At 34.5% G+C, this 23,390-nt stretch overlaps 1 protein-coding gene across 1 annotated transcript in view; it reads right to left on the bottom strand.

Moving 5' to 3' along the window:
- Window positions 1-23,390, bottom strand: part of LOC149425015 (cell adhesion molecule Dscam1-like) — a 394,348-nt gene that overhangs the window by 51,731 nt on the left and 319,227 nt on the right. The window contains exons 25-26 of the mRNA XM_089647487.1: window positions 4,394-4,646; window positions 1,352-1,505 (exon numbers count right to left, since the gene is read on the bottom strand). Of these exons, the coding sequence (XP_089503613.1) occupies window positions 1,352-1,505; window positions 4,394-4,646 (407 nt within the window). The remainder of the gene's footprint in view (window positions 1-1,351; window positions 1,506-4,393; window positions 4,647-23,390) is intronic.

Genomic DNA, 23,390 nt, shown 5'->3' with positions numbered 1-23,390 from the left:
GAACAAATGTAGTCTATTTTTTTGCTAGGCAGGCTTGGGTACCGCCTCCCGGGAACCATTTATTGGAGAAGCTGGTTTGGTGAGACCCTTTGAACTGATCTCTCTACCCATGCGCATATGTCTGTTACTCCTGGACACATTGATCCCTAGATTCCTACCCAACCCACATACCTTTTACCTTCCCAGAACTTCCTCTCCTTCCTTTCCTTAAAAAATACCCTCCACACAGCATTCCAAAAGATGACTCAGGGTCTCCTATGCGGGGTTAATTTGAAAAAAATCAAAAAAGACTGCCGTTTACAATATTGATGTCAAAATCAAGTGACTTCTTTCATGCTTATAGATTATTATACGTTTTCAGGGAAATTAATGAAGGTATCTGATATTCTCACCATGGTTATTACCTACTGTCTGGAATTTGATTGCGAATGTTCGTCTTCCTTTGTCGTAAATTGTGATTAATTGGTTGTGGACATGTTCCGAATATAAGACTCCGACTTTCATATTTATTTAGTTTTGTTGCTTAATTTTACACCGACATAACTCTTAGGCCAACATGACCATACATGTGGAGAAATTTAACCCAATTTCCGCCTGCGATAATCTAATTTAATGCTTTGTGTTTGTATCCGATACTGTAATGTTATTTATTTTTACATCGATTGGCTTCCATAAAATTCTGCCTTGCTTTACATAACCTTATTTTTTATTCATTTCCTTCTGTATGAGTTGAATATTTCTACTGGATTCATATCCGGAATGTTTCCTGGTCATGTTAGCCCACGTACTTGCTTTTCCTGCATACATTTTTGCACGTTTTTGACACTGTGACAATGGCAGGGTCTTTATCCCGCATATATCCCTTTCAGAACTGAATTAAAACAAGAAGTGGTAAAACATATGTGATAACAATTAAAAGAGTTATTTGAAAATTGTTCTGTTTGTTTTTTCAATTATTTAAACGTCATTGCTACTTTCATTTGAAAGAATATTAGGTTTCAAATGGCGTGTTCACAAAAAATGACAAATCTTACACCGTATACCAAAGATATAAGATATTGCTAATATTGAAAAAATTCCCTCAAAACTTACATAACAATAGAAATCGGGAGAAAAATTCGGTCGAGATTAAACACAAAAATTTTCAAAATGTTAAAATGTTTACCGCCGGAACTATTAAATAGAATTCAATTAAAAAATAGTGTGCAAAGCCAGTTACACCAAAAATTGCCAATTTTGCGAAATTGAATAACCGCCAGTTTTTGTTCGCTCTATATAGTGAGAAACAAAATCTCCAGCGAAAATTGCAATCCGTTCAATTTTTACATCATATTATAATTGTAGGTTTTACCTGAGACCCCTGGACATGGCAGTGAGGGGTTGTCCATCCAGCATCCACTGGAACCTCGGGGGCGGAGCGCCGGCCGCCGTACAGCGGAGGGACACAGCGGGGCCCCCTCGCAGGGCTTGCTCTATGAAGGTGTACTGCAGTTCGGGAGATGTGTCTGGTAACAACACAATACATTGAAGCCATGATTTTAACACAAAGTTATGACTTTAAAGAGAATGGGAAATTTTTAACCCTCCTCTAAATATACACAATTTACATGGTGTTAAGGGACTTACTTTAAACAGTAAATCCTGTCATTATTTGGAGTAAAAAATGTTAATAAAATTGGATTAAATTTTTTTTATTCAACAAATAATAGAAAATCAGTAAGCATTGTACAGCTAGCATCGATGTGAGAGGTCGAGTGGTTACTTGGATAAGAAAAAATAAATAAAAAGTCAACGTAAACAAACACTTCATTTACATTTTTTTCTGGAAATAATGTAAGGAATCACTGGTTAAAGTAAGTCAAGTAGGCTTCTTAACATCCTTTATACTCGAAATAATGCAAGGAATCACTGGTTAAAGTAAGTCAAGTAATTGCTTCCTGACACCCTTTATACTCGAAATAATGTAAGGAATCACTGGTTAAAGTAAGTCAAGTAGGCTTCTTAACATCCTTTATACTCGAAATAATGCACGGAATCACTGGTTAAAGTAAGTCAAGTATGCTTCCTGACACCCTTTATACTCGAAATAATGCAAGGAATCACTGGTTAAAAAAGTAAGTCAAGTATGCTTTTTAACACCCTTTATACTCGAAATAATAGGTGAATGGCAATAATGGTGTCCCTTTATTTGCCACAAATGCCTATATTTAAAAATAACTGTAAACACTCATACTACTGCCCCATGTCGTATTTTTGACATAGCAATTTTCGTACTCAATAAACTTTATTCCTAGTGGGAACTGCGAACTCAGCGCACATATTAACTGGGCTACTAACAGGATTGTACCGATCTGAAGAGGCTTATTAACAAAATCCGAAAGCAACATTTATATCAATAAACATCAGTGGTTCATAAAATGCGATTATTTTAAGTAAAATACAATGATGAAACACAATACATTTGATTAATCAAAAAGTTACTAAATTACAAAATACAATCATGTATGTTTATTTCGTGTGGATTTAATACAGAACCACGCTACAATGGAATTAATTTGTCATTTCATGGGTACAGGGATTTCTCAACTTTCCTACACGCTATTAATTTGAAACATAAACATATTTCGTATTTGCACATTTAAATAACGTAACTAATTGTGTTCTGTTCATTTCACAGTTTATTTCTTACAGTCAAAATAGGTTTAATTAAGTGCGTGCAAGTGAGAAACAGCGTGCTATAGAACCATATATCATTAAAAGAAATAGTGGGTAGTTTTTAACCACTTGATAAGTAAATAAATATAATTCCAGATACGCGCGTTTTTATAAATTTATTAACACGCCTCATTAGCCAGCTTTATACTTATAACTAGATCGCAAACAGTTATCACACGGGCGTAGTCGAAATTATTTTCTTGAGGAGGGATCGCATGAATCAGTCATAAGTTCTACTATCCGATAAGCTCTTGGTATCGAACCCTCTCTTATTTTTATTTCAACGTTCGAGAAGAGGGGTGTAAATGTAGGCGCAGGATGCCAGCTGCTGGCAGAATCACTACCAAATTAAATTCAATGGGAACTCCAGAGAGAAGACGTGTTGTTGGTTTCCTCATTCAAACGGGGAAAATAAATAAATTTCAAATAAAAAGTCCATGGACATGTTTTAGAGAATTTGAATAATTCATCAAATTTCACAGTTGATTTTCATGTTCTGTGAAGGTTTCGTTAAACAACTGGCTAATTATTATATAATAACAGAACATGAATAGAAACTTCACAGAACTTGAAAATCAACATTGAAATCCTATGAATTGTTTAATTTTTTAAGCAAACCACCCTAAGCTTCATATTTTTTAATGTTTGTATATGATTTGCCTAAGCTTGGTCAGTGTGGTAGCCAGTGGTAGCAAACTTGCTGTTTAAATTGTTTTGCAATCACCTTTCGAATACGATTTGCCTGAGCTCAGTCAGTGTGGTAGCCAGTGGTAGCAAACTTGCTGTATAAATTGAGTTATGAATTGTGACAGACCACTCTATAAGCACGTAATATCTTCGTGGCTTGTCCTATTTGAGCATATCGCTCGTCATACATTCCCATTGGTAATGTGCGATGGCGAGTAGTGTGTAGTATGGCGAACGATATTCTGAAATAGGCTAATCCACGATGCGAATCAATAGCGACAAAGAAGTGCTAAATCGATGATGTTTCTTTATTTATATTGGTTATTTATTATTTCTCTCATTATTGATGCTTACAACTATGTATTTTTTTAAAAATATATGTTATTACCTATTTATATAACACATAAATATTTCGACTGTGGTTTGGTAAAACCCTTCAAGCACCAAAATGAAAACTTTCTTACTTACAAGAGACTATGAAAGATTTTTTTCCGAATACTTGAAACTCATTAAAAATCTCGAAGTTTATGTAAAAGTGATTATTCGTTTTTCAAAGTGTTGATTTAAAATGTTACATTTTTTATTGTACTCAACTATTCCTCCGACGCAGATGCACAAAAAACTATGACCATTAATAAATTCATTGAAATAACAATTTCTCTTACACGCGTTCTTTATGAGAGAGCGGGAAAGGTTACAACGGATGTTTGAGCGGTTTGCGATAACTTATAAATCTTTCTCTACCCCATTGATTTCCCCTCCCTACTTCATTCAGCCTTGCAGATATCCCCAATGTCGGGATGCCATGGTCCCACTGGTTCCAGATAGTTGGGATCTAGTACGATCAATTACATTTCAAATAATACATACCTACCGCTGAATGACATGTACATACTAATCAATTCCTCGAACAGAGATCTTGTCTGTTTCATGCTTGGAGAAACGGGAAGAGCTTTGAATGGATCTGACAGCGGTACTCCTTTATACTGACCTCCTAGTCTGATCTCTGCACTGGCCTGTGCGCTCTCCATATCGTTACGCACCACGCATTGGTACATGCCCGCGTCCGCCCTGCGCACAGAGCTCAGCACGAGGGACAGCGCGCCGTGCACGCGCGCCCTTCCGTCGTGCCCGTCATGCACGCCGTTGCCGACAGGTACGCCGTCGTGCAGCCACTGGATCGGTCCTAGTGGGGACCCGCTCACCGAACAGTTGAGAATTGCTGTACCGCCGGAGTTGACAATCTGAAATTATAAAACATTTTTAGTAAAAGTCTACTCATAATATGTCCTATCAGTCGGTCAATGGTTTAATCTAAATGTTTATATATATAATATATAAAATAAATCACGGGAGGTGTCCTCTGTTGGTAAACTATTAAATTTGGCAATGCCCAGTGCCCTGCCCATGCGATGGAAGAAACGTTTCACTGATAATGTTGATGCAACTATTAATCTTCCATTAAAATTGTCCTTACAATTTTTCCCATCCTATTTTACCTAAAAGTACCTGTCATTATCCGACTATACCCTACGTGTGTGTGACATTTTACAATAATAAACGTAACTGTAAAACCAGTTTATTGATGGAGCCTGGTTGAATAATATCTTTTTGTAATCAGTGCTTTTATTGATATCAACTCGGGGTAGAAGGCTGTGCAGTGAACACATTCGGTTCCCTCAGTGTGTTTCCTATCCAACCTGGATGTTATGGAAGCTTGTGCATTATATAAATCATATCTCCTGTGAGTAAAACTAACCATCAACATCTTTGAAGAACATCAAAGGGGTAAGTCGGATTCCTTCCTTACTCCATGTTCACCATCTCCAACCATAGTTGTGCCAACTTCAAAGCTCACAATTAATTTTTACAGTCCACTCTTGATTCGCCTATTGCGATCACAGATAATAAAAAGCATTTTCGAAAAATTCACGTGAAAATCGCAAACTCATTGTACGTACAAACTTTTTGCTACATCATCTCAATTCACAAGAAGACGACACAGGGATTTTTCAAGTGTGAAGGTGAACACAATGTCCTTGAAAAAATAAACTGGGGGAGTTAGTAAGATACGTGGAGTCATTTCCTTCTTCGGAAACGTCCCGGGGGAAGTTTCCGGTTCTACTTAAATATAAGGAATTGTCATTAACCTTAAAAATGATGATGACTATTATGTTATCGATTCTACATGGTTTCCGACTTTTTCGTTGACTGCGATTCTTCTTTCGGATAACAGCAGAAAAGTTGTTAATTATAAGATTAAGGACAATTCCTTATCCTTGAGTAAAACCGGAATCGCTCCTCGTGACTCTTCAAGGGTTATAGAGTTAATCATATGATAATTTAATATTTAATCTTTGTAATATGTTTGTTATATTAATCAAATTTAATTTATGCCAACCTACAGTGAAGACTCCCAAACAAAAATCTAATTGTACATACAGATGGAGTATAATATTTATAAAATAGTAAAAAACCATGAATGTTTATTTGAATGATTTATAAATAAGCTTGAAGGTATTGATCGTTGAATAAAAAATGAACCTTTCCAAGAAATAAACATTTTCACTCGTGATAAATATTTCTGCGAAACATTGTGCAGTGCAAGTTTCATACCCTCTCTCACTTTTATACACTCTTTTCTATAAAATAGGGATTGATTTCAAATTCTCTTCGTATAGAGCTCCTTCTCAGACACTTTTCTAGCTTCTCCTATCTAGCGCTAACTTGTTTTGATGCTACGAATGACCTAACTTTTATGCTAGTATAAAAAGATCTCATTTGGAGTGAGTATCTTTACCTGCCTCGGATTTCCTTTTTTTATTAAATAAACCTAGAAGTTATCAGTTCTGGCGCTCTACAAAATCTTTCCACCGCTCTCTTTTCACTTAACCTAATTGCAGTATTTATATCGGAATGCCAGGATTCAGGCACGCGACCTCCGTGAGCGTTATAGCATTCCGGACACCCGTGACCAAATACATCAATCAGGAGTGACTTTCCGTGGCACGGCAATTTCCCGCTAACCATATTATGTGGGCAGAAAGCATACACTTGAAATAAAAATAATAAAGCTAACTCTGATTGATATTCTTTTCCAGTGCTTGATTTGTGGTGAAAAAGCCGGAATGGCATTCCAGCACCTATTTTTCAGCAGGCAACAGTTTTAAGATTGTTTTGAATCTATTTTTGACATAATTCATTATGAATATATGAAGCCTTTGACATCGCGAAAAAGCATCATCAAAATACCCCAAATACTCGTAAATAGCGTTAACTAGTTTTTAAGTTCATCATTTTGTTGAATGGTTAAACATTGTGAAAATGTACTTGATATTAAAGAAGACGACAAATATCTTGGTCCATTGTGACGAACGACAAATGCAAGAAATTCCAATTGATATCTTGGGGAAGATTGACGGCTATCAGTTGTTTTGGCGTTCAGCCTGCCAGGTGAAGAATGCCCGATGATAGCTTACCTCCAATGGTAGAAAAATTGGGACATTCTGCAGTGATTTGTTAGTAATTGTGCCTTACATATATGGTTTATAGAAATATTGATTAGAGATTTTCTTTTATTTTTTATTTTTATTTTCATGAGATTTGAGATCGGCTAAAAGTATTATAGCCATTTGTTTTTGGGGTATTATGCCATGTTGCGCTATCTCATTCTTTTGCCAACGTTTTGGACAGCATCGCAGTGTCCATCATCAGGGCAGGTGTGTAATCATATACATCATGCCTTGATGATGGACACTGCAATGGTGTCCGAAACGATGGCTAAAGAAGGAAGTAGCGCAACACGGCATAATACCCCCAAAACAAATTACCATTATAGAAATATTGGCTGTCGCCTTAATGAAATCAAATAAGGGAGAATGAAGATCTTCGTTTTACTCCACAAGAGCTTTTATTTTTGTTCATCAAACTTGTAAAACCATTTCTGAACACGTGGTTAGTTAGACGTCGGTGGACGATTTTCGGTTTGTACTAGCAAACAGGAGAGTAGTCGAGACGGTTTGTCGGACGAGAAATATAAAAAGCTTACGAAAGTTCCGAAACTTTTTCTTTTTACAAAAACAGCACTGTTTCCACTTCCCAGTGGCGCTTGGCGGTGACAAATTGCAGTTCGCTCAGTATTGTAATATAAACCTACACATTCTAGTTTTCCGTTTGCGTGACAATGTCGGGCGTCCAGCGATGGCGTTGAAATCAATTACAAACTAAATTGATTAAACATTTTTGCTGATTGCGTTTGAAATGTCCAAACCGAAAAGGCGTGAGAGCGCTGAGAGGATTTGCATTGCGTTCGAATGAAGGAGCAACGCAATTCTATTTGAAGTATTTACGACGCAAAAGTTTCTAGAACTTTATAAATACAACTTCAGCTGCTTTAGATTTAAATTAAAAGGTTTCCTATCTGTCTTTTCTTTACTGATAAAATATTTGGTTTTCATTGCTTAGTACAGGGTGTCCGGGGATAAAGTGGGCTAACTTCGGGAGGTGATTCTACCAGATGTTAAAGAGATAAATATTTTTTTTCAAAATTTACTTCTAAAGTCATATAGAACCATCCCACAAAGTAAGTGCTCTTTACCTCCGGACACTCTGTAAAAAAAAATTCGAATGCTCGAGATTAAAAAAAATTATAATGAAAATATTCTCATTTTATGTCTATGATAATATCTTACTCGGGCGTCCCGGACTACTATTCAAACCAGCCTCTAAATAATTTATTATAAGCAATAATTATTCGCTTGAAATACTCATACAAATTGAAAGTATCCCCCAAGTAAAAATAAATGCCGCCAACAGAATCCCACAGCCTTCTAATTGCCGGTCAGTTGCTCCATTTGCTTATAATAATTTTTTATACTTTGTGCTTATGCTTTGCGTTATGCTTTGTGGCATTAATAAGAGCCGAGTCAATTTTCCGTCTATAATGGGCCCACATAATTTCCTTTTTTTTAGATGTTCAATATTGTTTGAATATGTACGAGTATTTACATTAACCTTACAATAGCGCCAGGTAATATTGCCAGAAGGCGGAACATCGAGCGAGACCAGGTAAAGTTTCGTTAAATTATTTCTTTGAAATGCTTTCCTTTGCTTGCTGGCGAATCATATATATCTCATAAATCGTTCCCGTCTGAACATACTCATGTGGGTGGATCGCCTTTGATTCGTGAACTGTGAATAAATAATAAGCACCGTGTCTTCTCGATTCTTCAGTCTTATGCCCAGGAGCCTGAATTGCAACTTAGCGGAAGGAGGAAACGAACGCGGGAGATTGTAAAGCCTTTCTTTGCCGGATATCTGAACTTCAAATTTCCAGGGACATATTATTATGGTTGTATCCAGCGCCTTATCCGCTTATTTCTACATGAAGCATTCAATTTCCGTTTCTCTGGAACTCGTTATATACTGTTTGAACAACCTGTAGATATTCTGCCAGTCGTTTTCGTGCGAGGGTGTTTGTGTAATACGAAGTCTAAGCAGAACATCTTTTTCCATCGCAGTGTAAGCTTACACTGACACTTTTTACGGCATTACTTACCTGCTGTTTATTTACCGCGAGAGATTGTCGGGATTTATTTGCAGCAGTGCACGTACGGTACAATGTACTACTACGTCGTACAATGTTTGTACATATACACAAGTAAACGGAAAAACTACGTTAAAACATATGTAGAACAAAAAAGACAAAAGGCTTTCCTGTACCCTAAGGTGGGTAAACTTTATGACTGCATGTTATTACCAACATTGCCCGAAATTTTAATTTATTTCAGCTGCTGATGTGTTTACGGCGATGATAATGATTTTAATGGTGGCGAATCAGCAGGGTGATGCTGAAAGTATTTACCATACTGGAAAAGATGTAAATAAACCATAATAAAATATTTCATTTTTAAGGTAATAACTTTTGGGTTAAAGGCGTTGTCCCGTTAAAACAAATATTCTGGGTTCGATTCCCAGTTGACACCGTTACCTTTATTTATCTGTGTCTTATTCTGTTTCATATTTCGTTATTAGATTAATTAGTATTATGATTTTCTTCAACCGACTTATTTTAATTTATAAACTGTCATAAAATGTGAGTGTAAAATTGTACAATTTTCACGTTGACCTTCCAACCCTCTACCCATGGTTTCAAAAACAAAGTGTTCTGCTCTGCAACGGAGGTTGTCGAAACAAGGCTTCTGTTTTAAAAGCTTCTGTCGGACCGACACACAAACCCAACGAGAGTACACGGAGCGAGATTCCAGGAGGCGAATGTATTGAGCGACTGTTTGTAAACGGCGAATAATTTTAACACGAATTTATTTGGCGCTCTGGAACTGTCAAAGTGTCAAAAGTTTTTAGCTTTCCGCCTAGAATAATGTTTTCATTATTCAACAGCGAGTGGAGACAGAGCGTTTTGTGGCTCTGGTCCGTAATCCGGACCTGTCACAGAGGAAATTGCTATAAAATTGTTTTTAAACGGCAATAATGATTTTCCACGAGGCCAGGTGGATGTTTCGCGGGTAACCCTGCGCGACCCATTTTCATATAAATATGCCAGATTTAATTGGCGGCTACCCAATTTATGTCACGTTTAATGCTTTGTCAAAGAATATTATTGCGATGCAAAGAATTAATAATAAAGCTCCCGGTTAAAAGCTGCGTACGTATTTCTTGTGAGGCTTTCTGGAAACAACAGCGCATGTTGTTTATGATTTAATTACATAAATATAGGCAGGGTAAGCTTAGTAAAAGTAAAAGCTCTCAATAGAAAAATATTCCATAATTCCCTTGTGTGCTAAATAAGATATATGTACCGATATAAATATAAATATATATACACAGAAAACGTTCTTTTGACGCAAATATATTCATCTCCCTCTAACACATGTTCCTGCATACCCCCACTCAACCCGTTACCCAATTACCTGTCCCTGTCTGACAGTATGAAGTAACTACATTCAGTGACAATTTATTTTTAAATTTCCAGTTTGTTAAGAAAACCGCTTTAGTGAGCAGGTGCCTTCAGTTTTTAATTCTAGACTATTAAGGAAGCTTTTGAATTGATGACCGCGCAATGTCCCCCAAGTCCATAATTTCGATCGAAAAGACTAAGGGTAAGCTAACCACAGTTTCTCCAATATTTTTGTCAAATATTGATTACAGTCCACAATAAAACCACAAACTGATTCGCAAATAATATTGTTACTACACGTTCAGTTCTTATACAATTATAATTTCTCGAATTTATGGCAAAGTAATCGTAAAATATTCGAGGAAACATTAATCCCTGTTTCCCGCTTAGAATATTTATTTTGATTGAAGATAAATTCCGTGGAATTTCAAAAGTTTAATTTCAATAACGATATATATTTTTGCGTAAAGCTTGCCAAATAAATTGATTTCCATAAGAAAATGGATGTACAAAAAAACAAGACTCAAAATGGCTGTGAAAATCTCATTTCATTTCTTACATCCAATTCTTTGCTACAAGAGGAGGTTTTGTTTGCGGGGAATTTGTTATGATTATTTGATCACAACCTGAGGGGAAATATCAACCCCGGGGATGCAGAACAATTTATGGCAGCTGGAAAAGCCAGATATATGAATTTGGGAAACGAATTTGTTTGTTAGTTTTTATTGGCGTAAATACTTTTTCTCTCGGCTCCAAGCAACTCAGCGCTTACAGCTAAGTCATTTACGTTTGCTTTGCTCGGGTTTTATGCTAAATTAAAAAAACACCGGTTTTGGAGAATTTTGGCCGTATTCGTCATTCAATATTGATGAACGCGATTATCAATTTAACCTAAGTTTTCATTAAGGAGTCTTATAAAGGTACAAAGATATGGAGATTTAACGTAGTTTTAAACATTATCTAATGATATAAATATGTATTTCCTTAAACAACATTTTACTGGAATTAATACAATTCATGAATCTTTTTGTGTATCCCGTTCTTGTCATTATATAACAATATTTTCGATTCATTTTAGAAAAGAACGCACAAACGATATAACGATACCTAAATAGTATATTCATTAATTTCCCATTTCTTTCATCTGATGAGGAACTTCCCGAAGAAAATGATCTTGTTATCTTCAGTATGTTCAAAGAAAGTCACATTTTTATGAAATTGAGTTATTAATGCCAATTTCATTATGTACTTATATATTAGTATTGCTAAAAAGTCCTAAGATTTACGTTCTCTAAAATAGCCTACTCTAAAAAACATCGGTAGTCCAGTATTACAAGAGTTAGTAAAGCTTATAATAATAATTTAAGTTCTTTTAACTCATATATCAAACTTGATTTGAAATTTAAAAGTTTTTAACTCTCATATAATACTGTAAATTATTATTTCAAATTTTTTGAATTATCGTTTATTATTATTGAAAATTAATTAAAACACAGCAGGGCAGTTTTAAAGCCATTTTAACACGGATTCATTTCGGGAAGATTGATTTATCAAAATCAATTAATTGAAACCTTGAATAAACTTTTTCAGACTGATACAGAAAACATAAACTTTAGCAAAGCTTTCCATAAGGTATTGGATAACATTTTAATCAAAAAAATTTTAAGATCTGGGTATTTCTGATAGTATGTTAAACTGGTTCAAAAGTTACTTATTATAAGAAAAAAATCAAAGTAAAATAATTAGATTACATTTCGAAGTAATTTAAAGCTTCCAATGGAGTTTCATATGGTTCTTATTTGGGACCTGTATTATTTTTAATATTTATAAATTATATTGTAACGACATTTATAGAAGTAAAAACATGATGACTTTAAGATTTACAAATCGATTACTTCCATCAATGATTGTTATATATTTCAATTTAATCTTGATCGCTTATAGGAGTAGTGTAATTATAATAAAATCTTTTTAAATATTGATTGGGGCCGATTTATATATTTCAATGGAAACATAAATATTATTATGTCTCATTATGGTACAAACAATATTCCCCTTAGCTCCTCAGGCCTTGCCATATTTTCACAGATGGTCGAAGTATTTCCGCTTTGCAATAAATTCTAAATAAGAATATTTTATCCTAAAAAAACGGCTTTTGAAAGATGATCAAATACGCCTTTAAATAGTAAGGGAAGTAATGTAGAAAGAGAGATACGACGTTTTATATGAAACCATGTCAGTTGTTTCCAAAACCGAAAAAAATGGTCTGCAGGGTTAGAAAGATATCTCTTATCAATGTTCTAGGTATCTTTGTTGACGAAAATTTAACATCAGTCCCATACGCTAATGAATTAACAAAAGGGGCTCTGAAATGTTTGGGATTTATTCCAAGAATGGTAAACAATTGTAAGAAGTGATTTAATAATACAAAAAGTGGGTGTGTCAAGCCTACGCAAGACAGAAGTGAAACTTCTAGTTTCAGCTGATGCTTGGCGTGGCGCAGTTCGCTGGTGTCTGAGAGAGAGGAAAGAAGAGAAGAGAGAGAACGTTCGTGAGCGGCTCCCCCACCTCAACAAGGTTTCACTTCAAAAATGCCACAGCCGAGAATCGAACCTCGCTTAACTGATTGAAAGCCAACCACGCTGAGCACCAACTGTAAGCAAAGCCGCATAAATTGATTATATTATGTAGGTTCTGAAAATATGAGAGCTTGTTATGTTTTATAATGTTACCTACATCACACCCAAAATATAATATATTTTTAAAAATAATGTACAATGTACAGAAATAGAATCCCACACAAGATCGCGTAGTGCGCTCTAGCGAACGGATATTTTATCAGAGGGAGATAGTTTTAATTTTTTTTTCTGTAAATTATTACATATTATCAAAATAAATAAATTAATTAAATAAATGTAATACAATTATCATAATATACGGATTAGATAATAATTTTAATCCAACACAATAACGCAAAGCGCGCTCTAGCGGAGTAATGTTTTATCACAGTGAGATAAGTGTTTTTATTATTTTGCAATATTATTTTCTTTTAAAAAATGTTCTGACCTACTAAAAAATAAGATATTGAATGAAAAAGGCGTTAAAAACAAAAAAATAATGTGCGATGGCCGAGAATCGAACTCGGATCAACTGCTTGGAAGGCAACTATGCTGACCATTACACCACCAACGCCAGTTGTCGGGATGAGCTAAGAAGCATTTATATGTTACTTCAAAACTTTGACTAGATCAAATGAACTTTAATCGGTGGTGGGGGTACCCGCATTTTCGTTTCGGTCATGAGTCGGTTTTACTCCGGTCCTCGAAATTGCATGACGCGCGTAAAGAAGTTTCACTTCAATAATTCCACTACGTGGTCCCCGTAATGTAAAGCACATCAAATAAAAATTGAGAGTACAACACATTTTTTTTAGGTTTATCAATTTTAAACTATTTTTACCTATTTAACAAATTAATTATGTTAGTTTAACGAAATAACTTGATTTAACTGACTTATCCTGCAGAAAAACCATGATAGATTTGGTACTTTATACAAATTAGTAAATGACTCAATGGATGCACCTGACTTAACATAAGTAATAAGTTCTAAGTACCAAATCGTAATATTCAGACTTCCAGAGTTGTTCTTTGTTTATTCGTCTGTCTGAAGGCTACATAGGCTTGTAAAGAAATTAAAAAAAGCGGCTATTTTGATTTATACTAACTTTTAAATCATAGAATTCTAACATTTTGTTTCGCTAATATTATTTTGAATAATCTGTAACTTGCTTTTTGTGTAATCTTTTATCATATACCCTAATTTTTCTTTTAATGTTGGTTTTTGATATTTACTTATCAATATATTTTTTCTATTCTCTCTTCATTTTATTGTTGTACTTAGGGTATTACATTGATTAATCTTATTTTTTTAAAATATTCTATTGTTTGCCACACTGCCAATATACATAAATCGAATTGCATAATTACATTCACATGCCTAGTAATAAAAATGTTGTTCTTTTCATAACTGTGTTCAATTTAATGTAATAATGCAAATTACTAAGAATTACTTTGTATAAAAGGCGTAAGGCCTCAAATAAATAAATATATATTATTAGAGCCCATTTATTTAATTAAAAGAGAAATTTTCTATCTTAATACTCCCCTTAATAATATATAATATGTACCAAAAAAATTGAAATTTGTGATTTTTTTTATATTTAATGAAAAGTTATAAAAATAAAATTACAGTGTTGTTAGTGTGTAGCAAAAAGATATTTTAACTATTCTATATGGTAGTAATAAAACATAAAATTAAGATGTTAATTTATTTGAAATAAAAAATATTTAATTTAGTTACGAAAATAAAATAACAGTCCCGTGAAAGTTTTATTTATTGAAGCAACTGGCACAGAATGATATTACAACAGAACTTGAAAAGAACTTGCACAGATCTTTAAAATTTACTTTAACAAATTATCGAAATTCTGTAAAACAACTTATCCTTAACGTTTTGACGCAACGTTCACTGTTAAAACTTTTTTTTTTTAAAGATGCAAACACATTGTGACTTGACATTTTAAATAAATGAAATGAAAATACTTGGTTTTAGGCACAGACATATGAAATATTGATATGTCTATGGTTTTAGGTCACTTTATTGATTAATTTTATTGTCTACTGGTTTCAGTACCTCCGTACCATCATCACAGATATACTGAAATACCGGTATACAGTAAAAATGTATCAATAAAGTGACCTAAAACCAAGTACATATTTTCATTTCATTTATTTATGTTAAAACTTCAAACCAGTCTCCTCAACAATAAAGCAAATGTGATTCACGGACTTTAAGCTAAGGTACAGAATTTGTTTCGGAATTGGCATTAGGGAATTTAGTAGTAATGCTATTATTAGTAGAAATGGATGGTGGTAAATTATCCTGACCGAGAAACTGTGACGTTCATTGGTAATCTTAGCGATTTGAATGGAAATAATGTTCATTAAAACTGTCACAAGGAATATAATCAAGAACGTTAGGAGCCCGATAATTTCGATAGAATTTCTACCTTTGAAGGTACAACAAAGGTATTCGTAGGTGGGATAGGGGATCTACAATTAAGAAGTACACCCATCGAAATACCATCATTATACCTAAGTGTATTCTAGTAATGAAATAACACAAACCTTGGGATAAGAGGTTAAAGGTAAAATATTAACAAAAGCATAATAATTTAACTAACTTTATGCAAATCTTTTAATCATTCTTTACTTCAGTTTGGGTAACAACATTATTCTAGTTTTTTGTAGTTTTTTTAGCGTGAAACCGCATAAGAGTCCCAACTTCCATCTGCTCCCAACAATCTGGAGCCAGCGGGATTATGGCATCCCCAATCGGGGTAAACTTAAGGTTTTGGCCAGGTGAACGAGATGAAGGGGATGGTGGGAAAGTACCTATTCAGATCAGCCATTTCAAGCAACGTTTTAATTCTGAATGGTGGTTCAGGGCGATACTGAGAGCATCTTCCACTCTAGAACCATCGTAAATGTACGACGTATTAGTATATTGTTAAACATCACAAAATTGAATGGTATTTGAATCGGCGACCGCCGGCTTACTAGTCGAGACCCTTACCCCTCGATCACAGAGGCAGTTTTATTTTTTTATATTAATACCGCACAAGTGTCCCAACTGCTCCCAACCGTCTGGAATCAGTGAGATTATGGCATCAGTGAGGCTGGGCGGAAGAAGATGTTTGAGAAGAAGGTTGAGGTGTATCCAGCTATTCCGATCTAGTCACCAAACATGGCTAAAGCCATTTAAATAAACGTTTCAATTTTGATTGGTGGTCTTACACCGGGGCGATACTGAGAGTACATTCCACTTTGGAACCATCGCAAATATACCATGTATTATTTTAAATTAGTGAATAATTAAACAATACAAATTAATGAAATAAAATGTATTTGCGCGCCCCGGGATTTGAATCCGCGACCTCCGACTTGCTAGTCAAGAACCTTACCCCTCTACCACGAAGGCAGTTGAAATGATGAATTAATAATATTATGAAATAAAACAATAACCTAACAAAAATACTATGATGCAAGCATAACTAAAACACTAAATAAAATGTATTGTAATAAATTATTTATAAATGGCATTAAAATTGACTATTATATTATTATAGTGACCCAACTCGATCACAGACAGTGCAGAGTTTCAAGTAAGTGGTTCAGAACTTAATAAGAAGAATATATTTAGAAGAGAACTGCGCTTTAGTAGTTATTCTACAAAATATATGTAATCATTAGTTTGCCATCTAAAATTGTAAATTACAGACCAACTAGAACCTCTTGTGTATTCCAACCCGTAACTAACCGAATGCTAACTACCCCAGAATAAATCGGTATTTAGCCTAGTGAATTGAAAATAAATTTAATTAAACTAAAATAAATTAATAATTTAATTAATTAAATTGAAATAAATGTACCTTTTTTAGCGACAACTTATTTTATAAACTTTTTCAGATCAACAATATCAGCAAAGGTTTTATACTTTGTACAAGAAAATCTAGACGACATTTATAAATCACGTTAAAAATCCTTCTTAATAATAAGATTCTTACACGCCCGTTCAACATTGGTGTGGTACAGTCGGCCTTGAAGATGGTTTAAAACCGTTTTAACCAAACAAACGCTCTTGTAATAAGTCAAGATTTTCACTACTCTGACCTTACGCGCCGCGTAATATTTACTCCACGTTTTTAGTTTTTTAGAAAAATAATCATTCAGTTCTTGTTATTATTTTTAAGTCCGGTAAAAAAAAAATTATATCTAGAATGTCTAGACAACATTTGTTAAAAAAAGTTTTGGTACGAAATTGGCTCGATTTAATGAGAATTAACTGAATTTCGTCGGAACAGAAGTCTAGACTTGCCACTTGATTCTATCTTGTTCTTTATATGTTGTTACTGGGAACCTACACCTAGATGATATTTATTAAATTATATTTTCATGAAAATAGTATGTAGGTAAGCCAGAAAATAGTATGTAGGCAAGCCAGAAAATAAAATCTTTGGTAAAAAGTCGTATAATGGATGTCAAATGTTGATATTATATTTCTTGTAATACCGCGCTGCTCGGGATCCTTGAAATAAGGTGCCTATATTATTCCCATTTCAGGAATGCTGTAGGACTAAAGAGAGAGTTACATGAGAACGATAAAAGGAAGATAATGATCGAAATGTACCTGAAAATTGAGTATGTAGGTCTTCTATACTCTCAATCTTCTATCTTGACCAGATCTGAATAGCCAGGTACTTCCGCACCTTCCTCTTCCCTATCTTCTTCCCCTCCCCACTACCTTCACCCTCACAACATGCCCACTTGGGTATGCACTAGTCTCACTAACTCCAGGTGGTTGGTAGCGATTGAGACCGTTGTGAGGTTTCACATTAAAAAAACGTAATTTAGAGCTTCTGAGCATTTGAACACGAATCTGGTAGATGTTTTTAACCAAGTCAATATTGTGAGTGTCTCCCATTCGCGGTTACATTAAAGGTAAGATCACACTGGGCCCACGTACATATCTGGATATCTTACAATCCATACATTTTATATGCCTATATATGCTTCAGAAACACACTTGTCACGTGCTATGCAATCCTTAGTATCGATTCCTTAGATACAACGCCGATCTGCGCTATCCAGATCGATGTGGGATATGGACCTAAAAAGCCCTGGACGGAGTATTAGTGCGATTTTGTGCGAATGGCATAGAAGCCAAATCCAGAGTGAGGGGAAATTGCATGGCAGCTATATTGTACGGCAAACTTTTAAAATAATTGGTATGCAAAGTGGTGCATAGTGCATGAACTATTATACATTTATTTTGTGTTCTTAACACTAACACAATGGGATATGTCATTAAAAAATTTAAATAGGTTTTGATATTTTTTAGACATTTTTCCCCTAACCCCGCGGCTTCAAACTGTTCTCGAGTCTTCGAACCTTCGTCCAGGGCTTTTTAAATTCATGGTGTGGAATGTGTGAAAAAAGATGGCGTCCTTGGTGCTTGTTTTGTTATTAAAATGGGAGACAAACAACTGATAGGTTGAGAAGCATGTTAAGAAAATATAAAATCAATTAATATTGCGAATACTCGTAAAACGAAAATTACGATACCACGTTTAATTATTGCGTTGCGTGCGTAGAAGAAGTGTGCATGCTGGCGTAAGTAAGTATCAATACACACGTTGCATACGTGAGCCCAGTGTGCCTTACGTTTATCTATACATTAAAATACCACCCAGAACGACGAGGCTTAACGACTAATTCCATCTTAGCCGGACGCGCACAAATGCTGGTGTCAGGTATCCAATCAGAAGAATGTGCGAATTGTATAATAAAAACCAAAACCTGAAGGATTCCGACATATTTTTTGATACGTATATAGTACTTTTGGTAGGAAATTGAAGTCTGTTTTCCTATAAAAAAAGAAAATGTGTACTTACTTCATTCACTATACTCTTTAAGTATTTTTTTATGATTTATCTCTAAACGTGTATAAAAAATATTTGTACACTTTTATTTTACACTGAGCATTCTATATACCTACAAAATAATTTTCTTTTTCACTTTTACCTTATTTACATGTGAACAAATATTTAAAATTGTGATCTACCAGTCAATCAGTGAGAAATAGTTAGGATGCAGGCAAATTCTCAAGTTATTGTTTTAAAAAATTATCTTTTAATTACTGTCTGTGTCTGTGTTTTATCCTTAAATAAATTAAATAAATCATTATGAGTGTAATCTATTACATTTTTAATAAAAAATACAAACATTCTTATATTACGAATAAACTACTTAACAATATTTGCTTTCCTCTGGACTTATTAAGCAGAACATTGTACAATGTACATGCTACGCGGTTGTAAAAACCCGATGCATTTGCCACTCGGTTACTAACTATACATTACGTAACACATTCTTAATTCTCCGTGGGGGATTATGAACCTGTGTTAGGTTATTAAAAAAGACGAAAATTTTCTATAATATTACCAGCTCCGCTGTTCCTAATAATATATTATGTACTAGTAGGTTCCTACCTGTTTAGATTGGGTGTTTATTCAACGTAAACTGAGCTAGGAGCTCAAAAATCGCGCTCAGCCTCCCAGTAATCTGTGAACTGGTCAGCTGCTCGTAACCAAAGAACCCGGTTCATTGTTCATACGCTATACCCGGCACCCTTACACCCCGTACCCTGTGACCCGGTACCTCGTACCAACACTACTGCTCCCTGTTATGGCCGGTCCCTGGAAGCTAATAGCAAAATACATGCACCGCCCGGGGATACTAAATGTTCCATTAACTTAATGGAACGGCCAGATTCCCGTCATAAAGTATCAGAGACCAGTGCGGTCGGATTGCACCCGAAACTAGGTTATAATTTTGGTGGTTATGGGTGGCAGTTGATTCGAACCCTGGTCATTTTTTGTTTGTGGATTATCGGCGGCTTCGGTTCATCAAATTTAAACCGTTTTTTTTTTAATTTCGGGATGAATAGAAACGAGTTACAAAACGTGTAAAATTTTTTTTTTTGTTCAAAAACACCTTTTACACGTTAATTCTGCTTCTTTATACAAATATAACAGATTTTATAATTTAAAAAAGTTATTATTTTAGTTTCACTATCTGATTTTTTTAGGTCTGCAACGTTATTATTTCTATCACTATTTATTTTTATTTATTTTATATTTGCTTCTCACCGAACACAAACACTATCCATCTAGCATTTGCGAACTATCCTATTAATAGATATACGAGTATTTAAAAATAAGTAATTTTATTTATGATTGAACCTTCCTCTGTATATTTAAAAAGTAAAAAAATAAAAATATCTGACTGAGGATTGAACATTCCTCTCCAGGATCCAAATCCGGATTGGGTAGGACCGACATTTATTTCGTATAATAACTGCTGTGATGTTATCCGATTTGTGTGTGCTGATTGCTGCCGAGTTTGTTAGAATGCATTGTCATCGACGATGTTTCAACTCGATTTCAGTGTCGGAATGTGGATTGATTTTCGCTTCCAAGATTTACGTTTATTCATTACCAAAAACAAAATTGATAATCAAATAGATGTATTTAAAAAGATAAGACGCCATATCAACGACTTCAATGAATTTTAAGTCTTCGTGACGTCAAATAACAACGATAATAGAATAAAAAATATATATATTCTGTGGCTCATGTTGATAGTAAAATATCCCCAGAACAACATATCAACAAGTCAAATAATGGTACACGTGAAAGATCAAATACTTAATATGTGAAATCGCAGCACCTACGCTGCCGGTGCCGGGGTGAAGGGGTGAAGTGGTGAAATGCAGGTCAACCCTAGTGACGTCCGGCCACATTATATTCGGTCCGGGTCGATGTTGTCACCGCGCCTTTGTAACGGTTCCACAGGAACAAAGGATGCGCAGCACTACTGCCATATCCACAGTTCCAAGTCGGTTCCTGATACACACAGACACGTCATGGGAATTGAAGCACCGGTTTCGGTAACGGAATAGCACATTTTTTCTAACTTATTGTAATGTATGTATTTTTAATTAATTTATTCTTTTTATACGCCCATGGAACTTTTACATAGAAATGCTGAATAATGAAAGCAAAAAATAATTTCTTACATTACAGTGGTTTACATTATGATAGAATAAAAATACTAAATGAAATTTGCGATCATACATAAAGATAGTTGCCAATAATAAATGAAGACAATGTTGGTAGTTCCTATTCGAAGTCGGATACAGTCAAATATGAACGAATGAAATAGGGTCCCATTAGCTAAGTTGGTAGAGCGGTGCCCGGCAAGGCAAGGGTTCTGTGTTGGAGTCCAAGATGTGACCTATCTTTTTCTGATATTTCTGTTTCAAGTTTTCGTTTAGGAATCACCAATATTGTTTTCAATAATTAAATATTACAATTTGAGATTTTACTCATTCTTAAAAAAAAAAATGTAATGTTTTTTAAATCGAGTTTTAAGATCGAAAATGTCGTATAATTGGTGTGTGTCTATTCAGATATGGTCACAAAACACAAGCAACGTTTCATTTCAGAACGGTGGTCTTACACCGGGGTGATACTAAGAGAATCTTCCACACTGGAACGTACCGCAAGTACACTACATATTATTACAAATTATTAAATAGTGAAATAACACAAAATCATCAAATAAAATTTACTCACGCACGCCAGGATTTAAACCCGCGATCTTCAGATTGCTAGTCGAGAGCCTTACCTACTCTTTGACAACGGAGAAAATATTTTTAACAGGAAATTACATTAATTATATTTGATTTGTCGAGAATTCAGACTATCCCGAGATTTTTTCACAGTTTTGGACTGGTACATTATAATAGATCAAATAATATGATTGCGAAACATGTTAGCCACTATAACATCTACACACTAACTTTATAGGTAGGAAAAGGAGAAACTAACGAACGAAAAAGTTTCATTTTATTTATATTTTTTGTATCCACAAAACCAACACAGCTCACAAGCTCATAAGCAATCTCACTTATATATTATTACTTACTTGCAATGTGCGTCGTCCATAAAATTTCCCAACTGTCCAATTAGAATAGACAAAACCTGATCATCAACATTTGAGCCACCCCACGTAAAAGACACTTCCTAAAATAGGGAGACGGAAATTAAGTGACAGATCATTTAATAATTTTTAACTAAAAATTAAATATATGTGTGGACATTTTTTTAAGAGAGTCATTGTTCTTAAACTTTAAAAGGTGGTTGGTATAGATAGAAAAAAAATAAAATTCATAAAAAAACTTATAATTTCTGGAGTTAGTATTTAAATTTGAAATTGTTGGGAGTACCTACTAAAACGAGATTACACGCGACTAACAAATAATGATAAATAGCGAATATCTGGCGTACCAATTATCATCATCGGACACTTTTTAGAACACCTCTTAACTTTTTTAGGATACAATCATATGGTGGATGAGTTGGCACCGCGTTTGGGTCTCACCCAGGCGTTGTGTGGTGGGTAAGTCATCCATCACAACTCAATCAACATTTCCGCTTCCTTTGGTGGTGGTAGGAGATTTTCAAATATTGTCGTGTTATTCGTAATGTAGTATATAAAAACATAACTCGTTATCCCGCTATTAAAACAATAGTTTTTTTATAATATGTTAACGTTTAATTTTCAAGAAGCTGTGCAAATTCCATAATATACATTGTTTGTGCCAATATTAACATATGTAATAAAAAGAAAACTTGTATGCGCTGCAGGTTTTTGGAAATTAATATTCTACACGCATTCTTTCTTTCCAAAATGTCATAAAAATATATGAATATGTAACGAAAATAGTCGTTTATTATTCCAGCCGCCTCAATATGTCCACGTAGCTACAGGCCGTATATTTATGTAGATTGGAGAGGCACATTGTTAATTGGGGTTGGCGTATGATGAACGCGCTTGCATGAAAGGAGGCAGTTCCAGCTGTGATGCCCGAGCCACAGGAATAAACCTATTCGTCAGCAGAGCATTACAGAACAGAACATAACAGCGTGCATGTTCTGAATATTCTGGATGTTTTGGATCTGTTCTGGCAGAACTAACAAACTCTTGGGGTTGTGGGACGCGGTTGCTTTATTCGATGATGTGATGAAAGGGACAATTTGAATTGTTTGAGAACAATAAGCATTATTATGGTATCCATATCGACGGGGATAGTTGTAGTTTAGTTTACAGAGCGATGGGATATCATTTTGTCAATATACCTACCCATCGGTTTACTTATAATTCTCAGAAACCAAAAACATTTAAAATCAACATGCTTAGAATTTACTTTAGTAACTATTATAACCATTATAACTATTTAGATTTACCAATTATTTTAATTTTTCTTAATTTATTTTTTCCTAGTTCTACTAAAATCACACACTTATGGAAACATTGTTTTTTCCCCACATTACTTGGAATTTTTTCTTCTTATCTTACATTATATAAAACCTTAAGCTCATCATATT

The sequence above is a fragment of the Hesperophylax consimilis genome, chromosome 3 (assembly GCF_061612785.1).
Source record: "Hesperophylax consimilis isolate HC1 chromosome 3, BYU_Hcon_1.0, whole genome shotgun sequence".
Classification (NCBI taxonomy): Eukaryota; Metazoa; Arthropoda; class Insecta; order Trichoptera; family Limnephilidae; genus Hesperophylax; species Hesperophylax consimilis.
The sequence above is the reverse complement of the archived record's forward strand: the minus strand, read 5'-3'. Positions and strand labels throughout refer to the sequence as shown.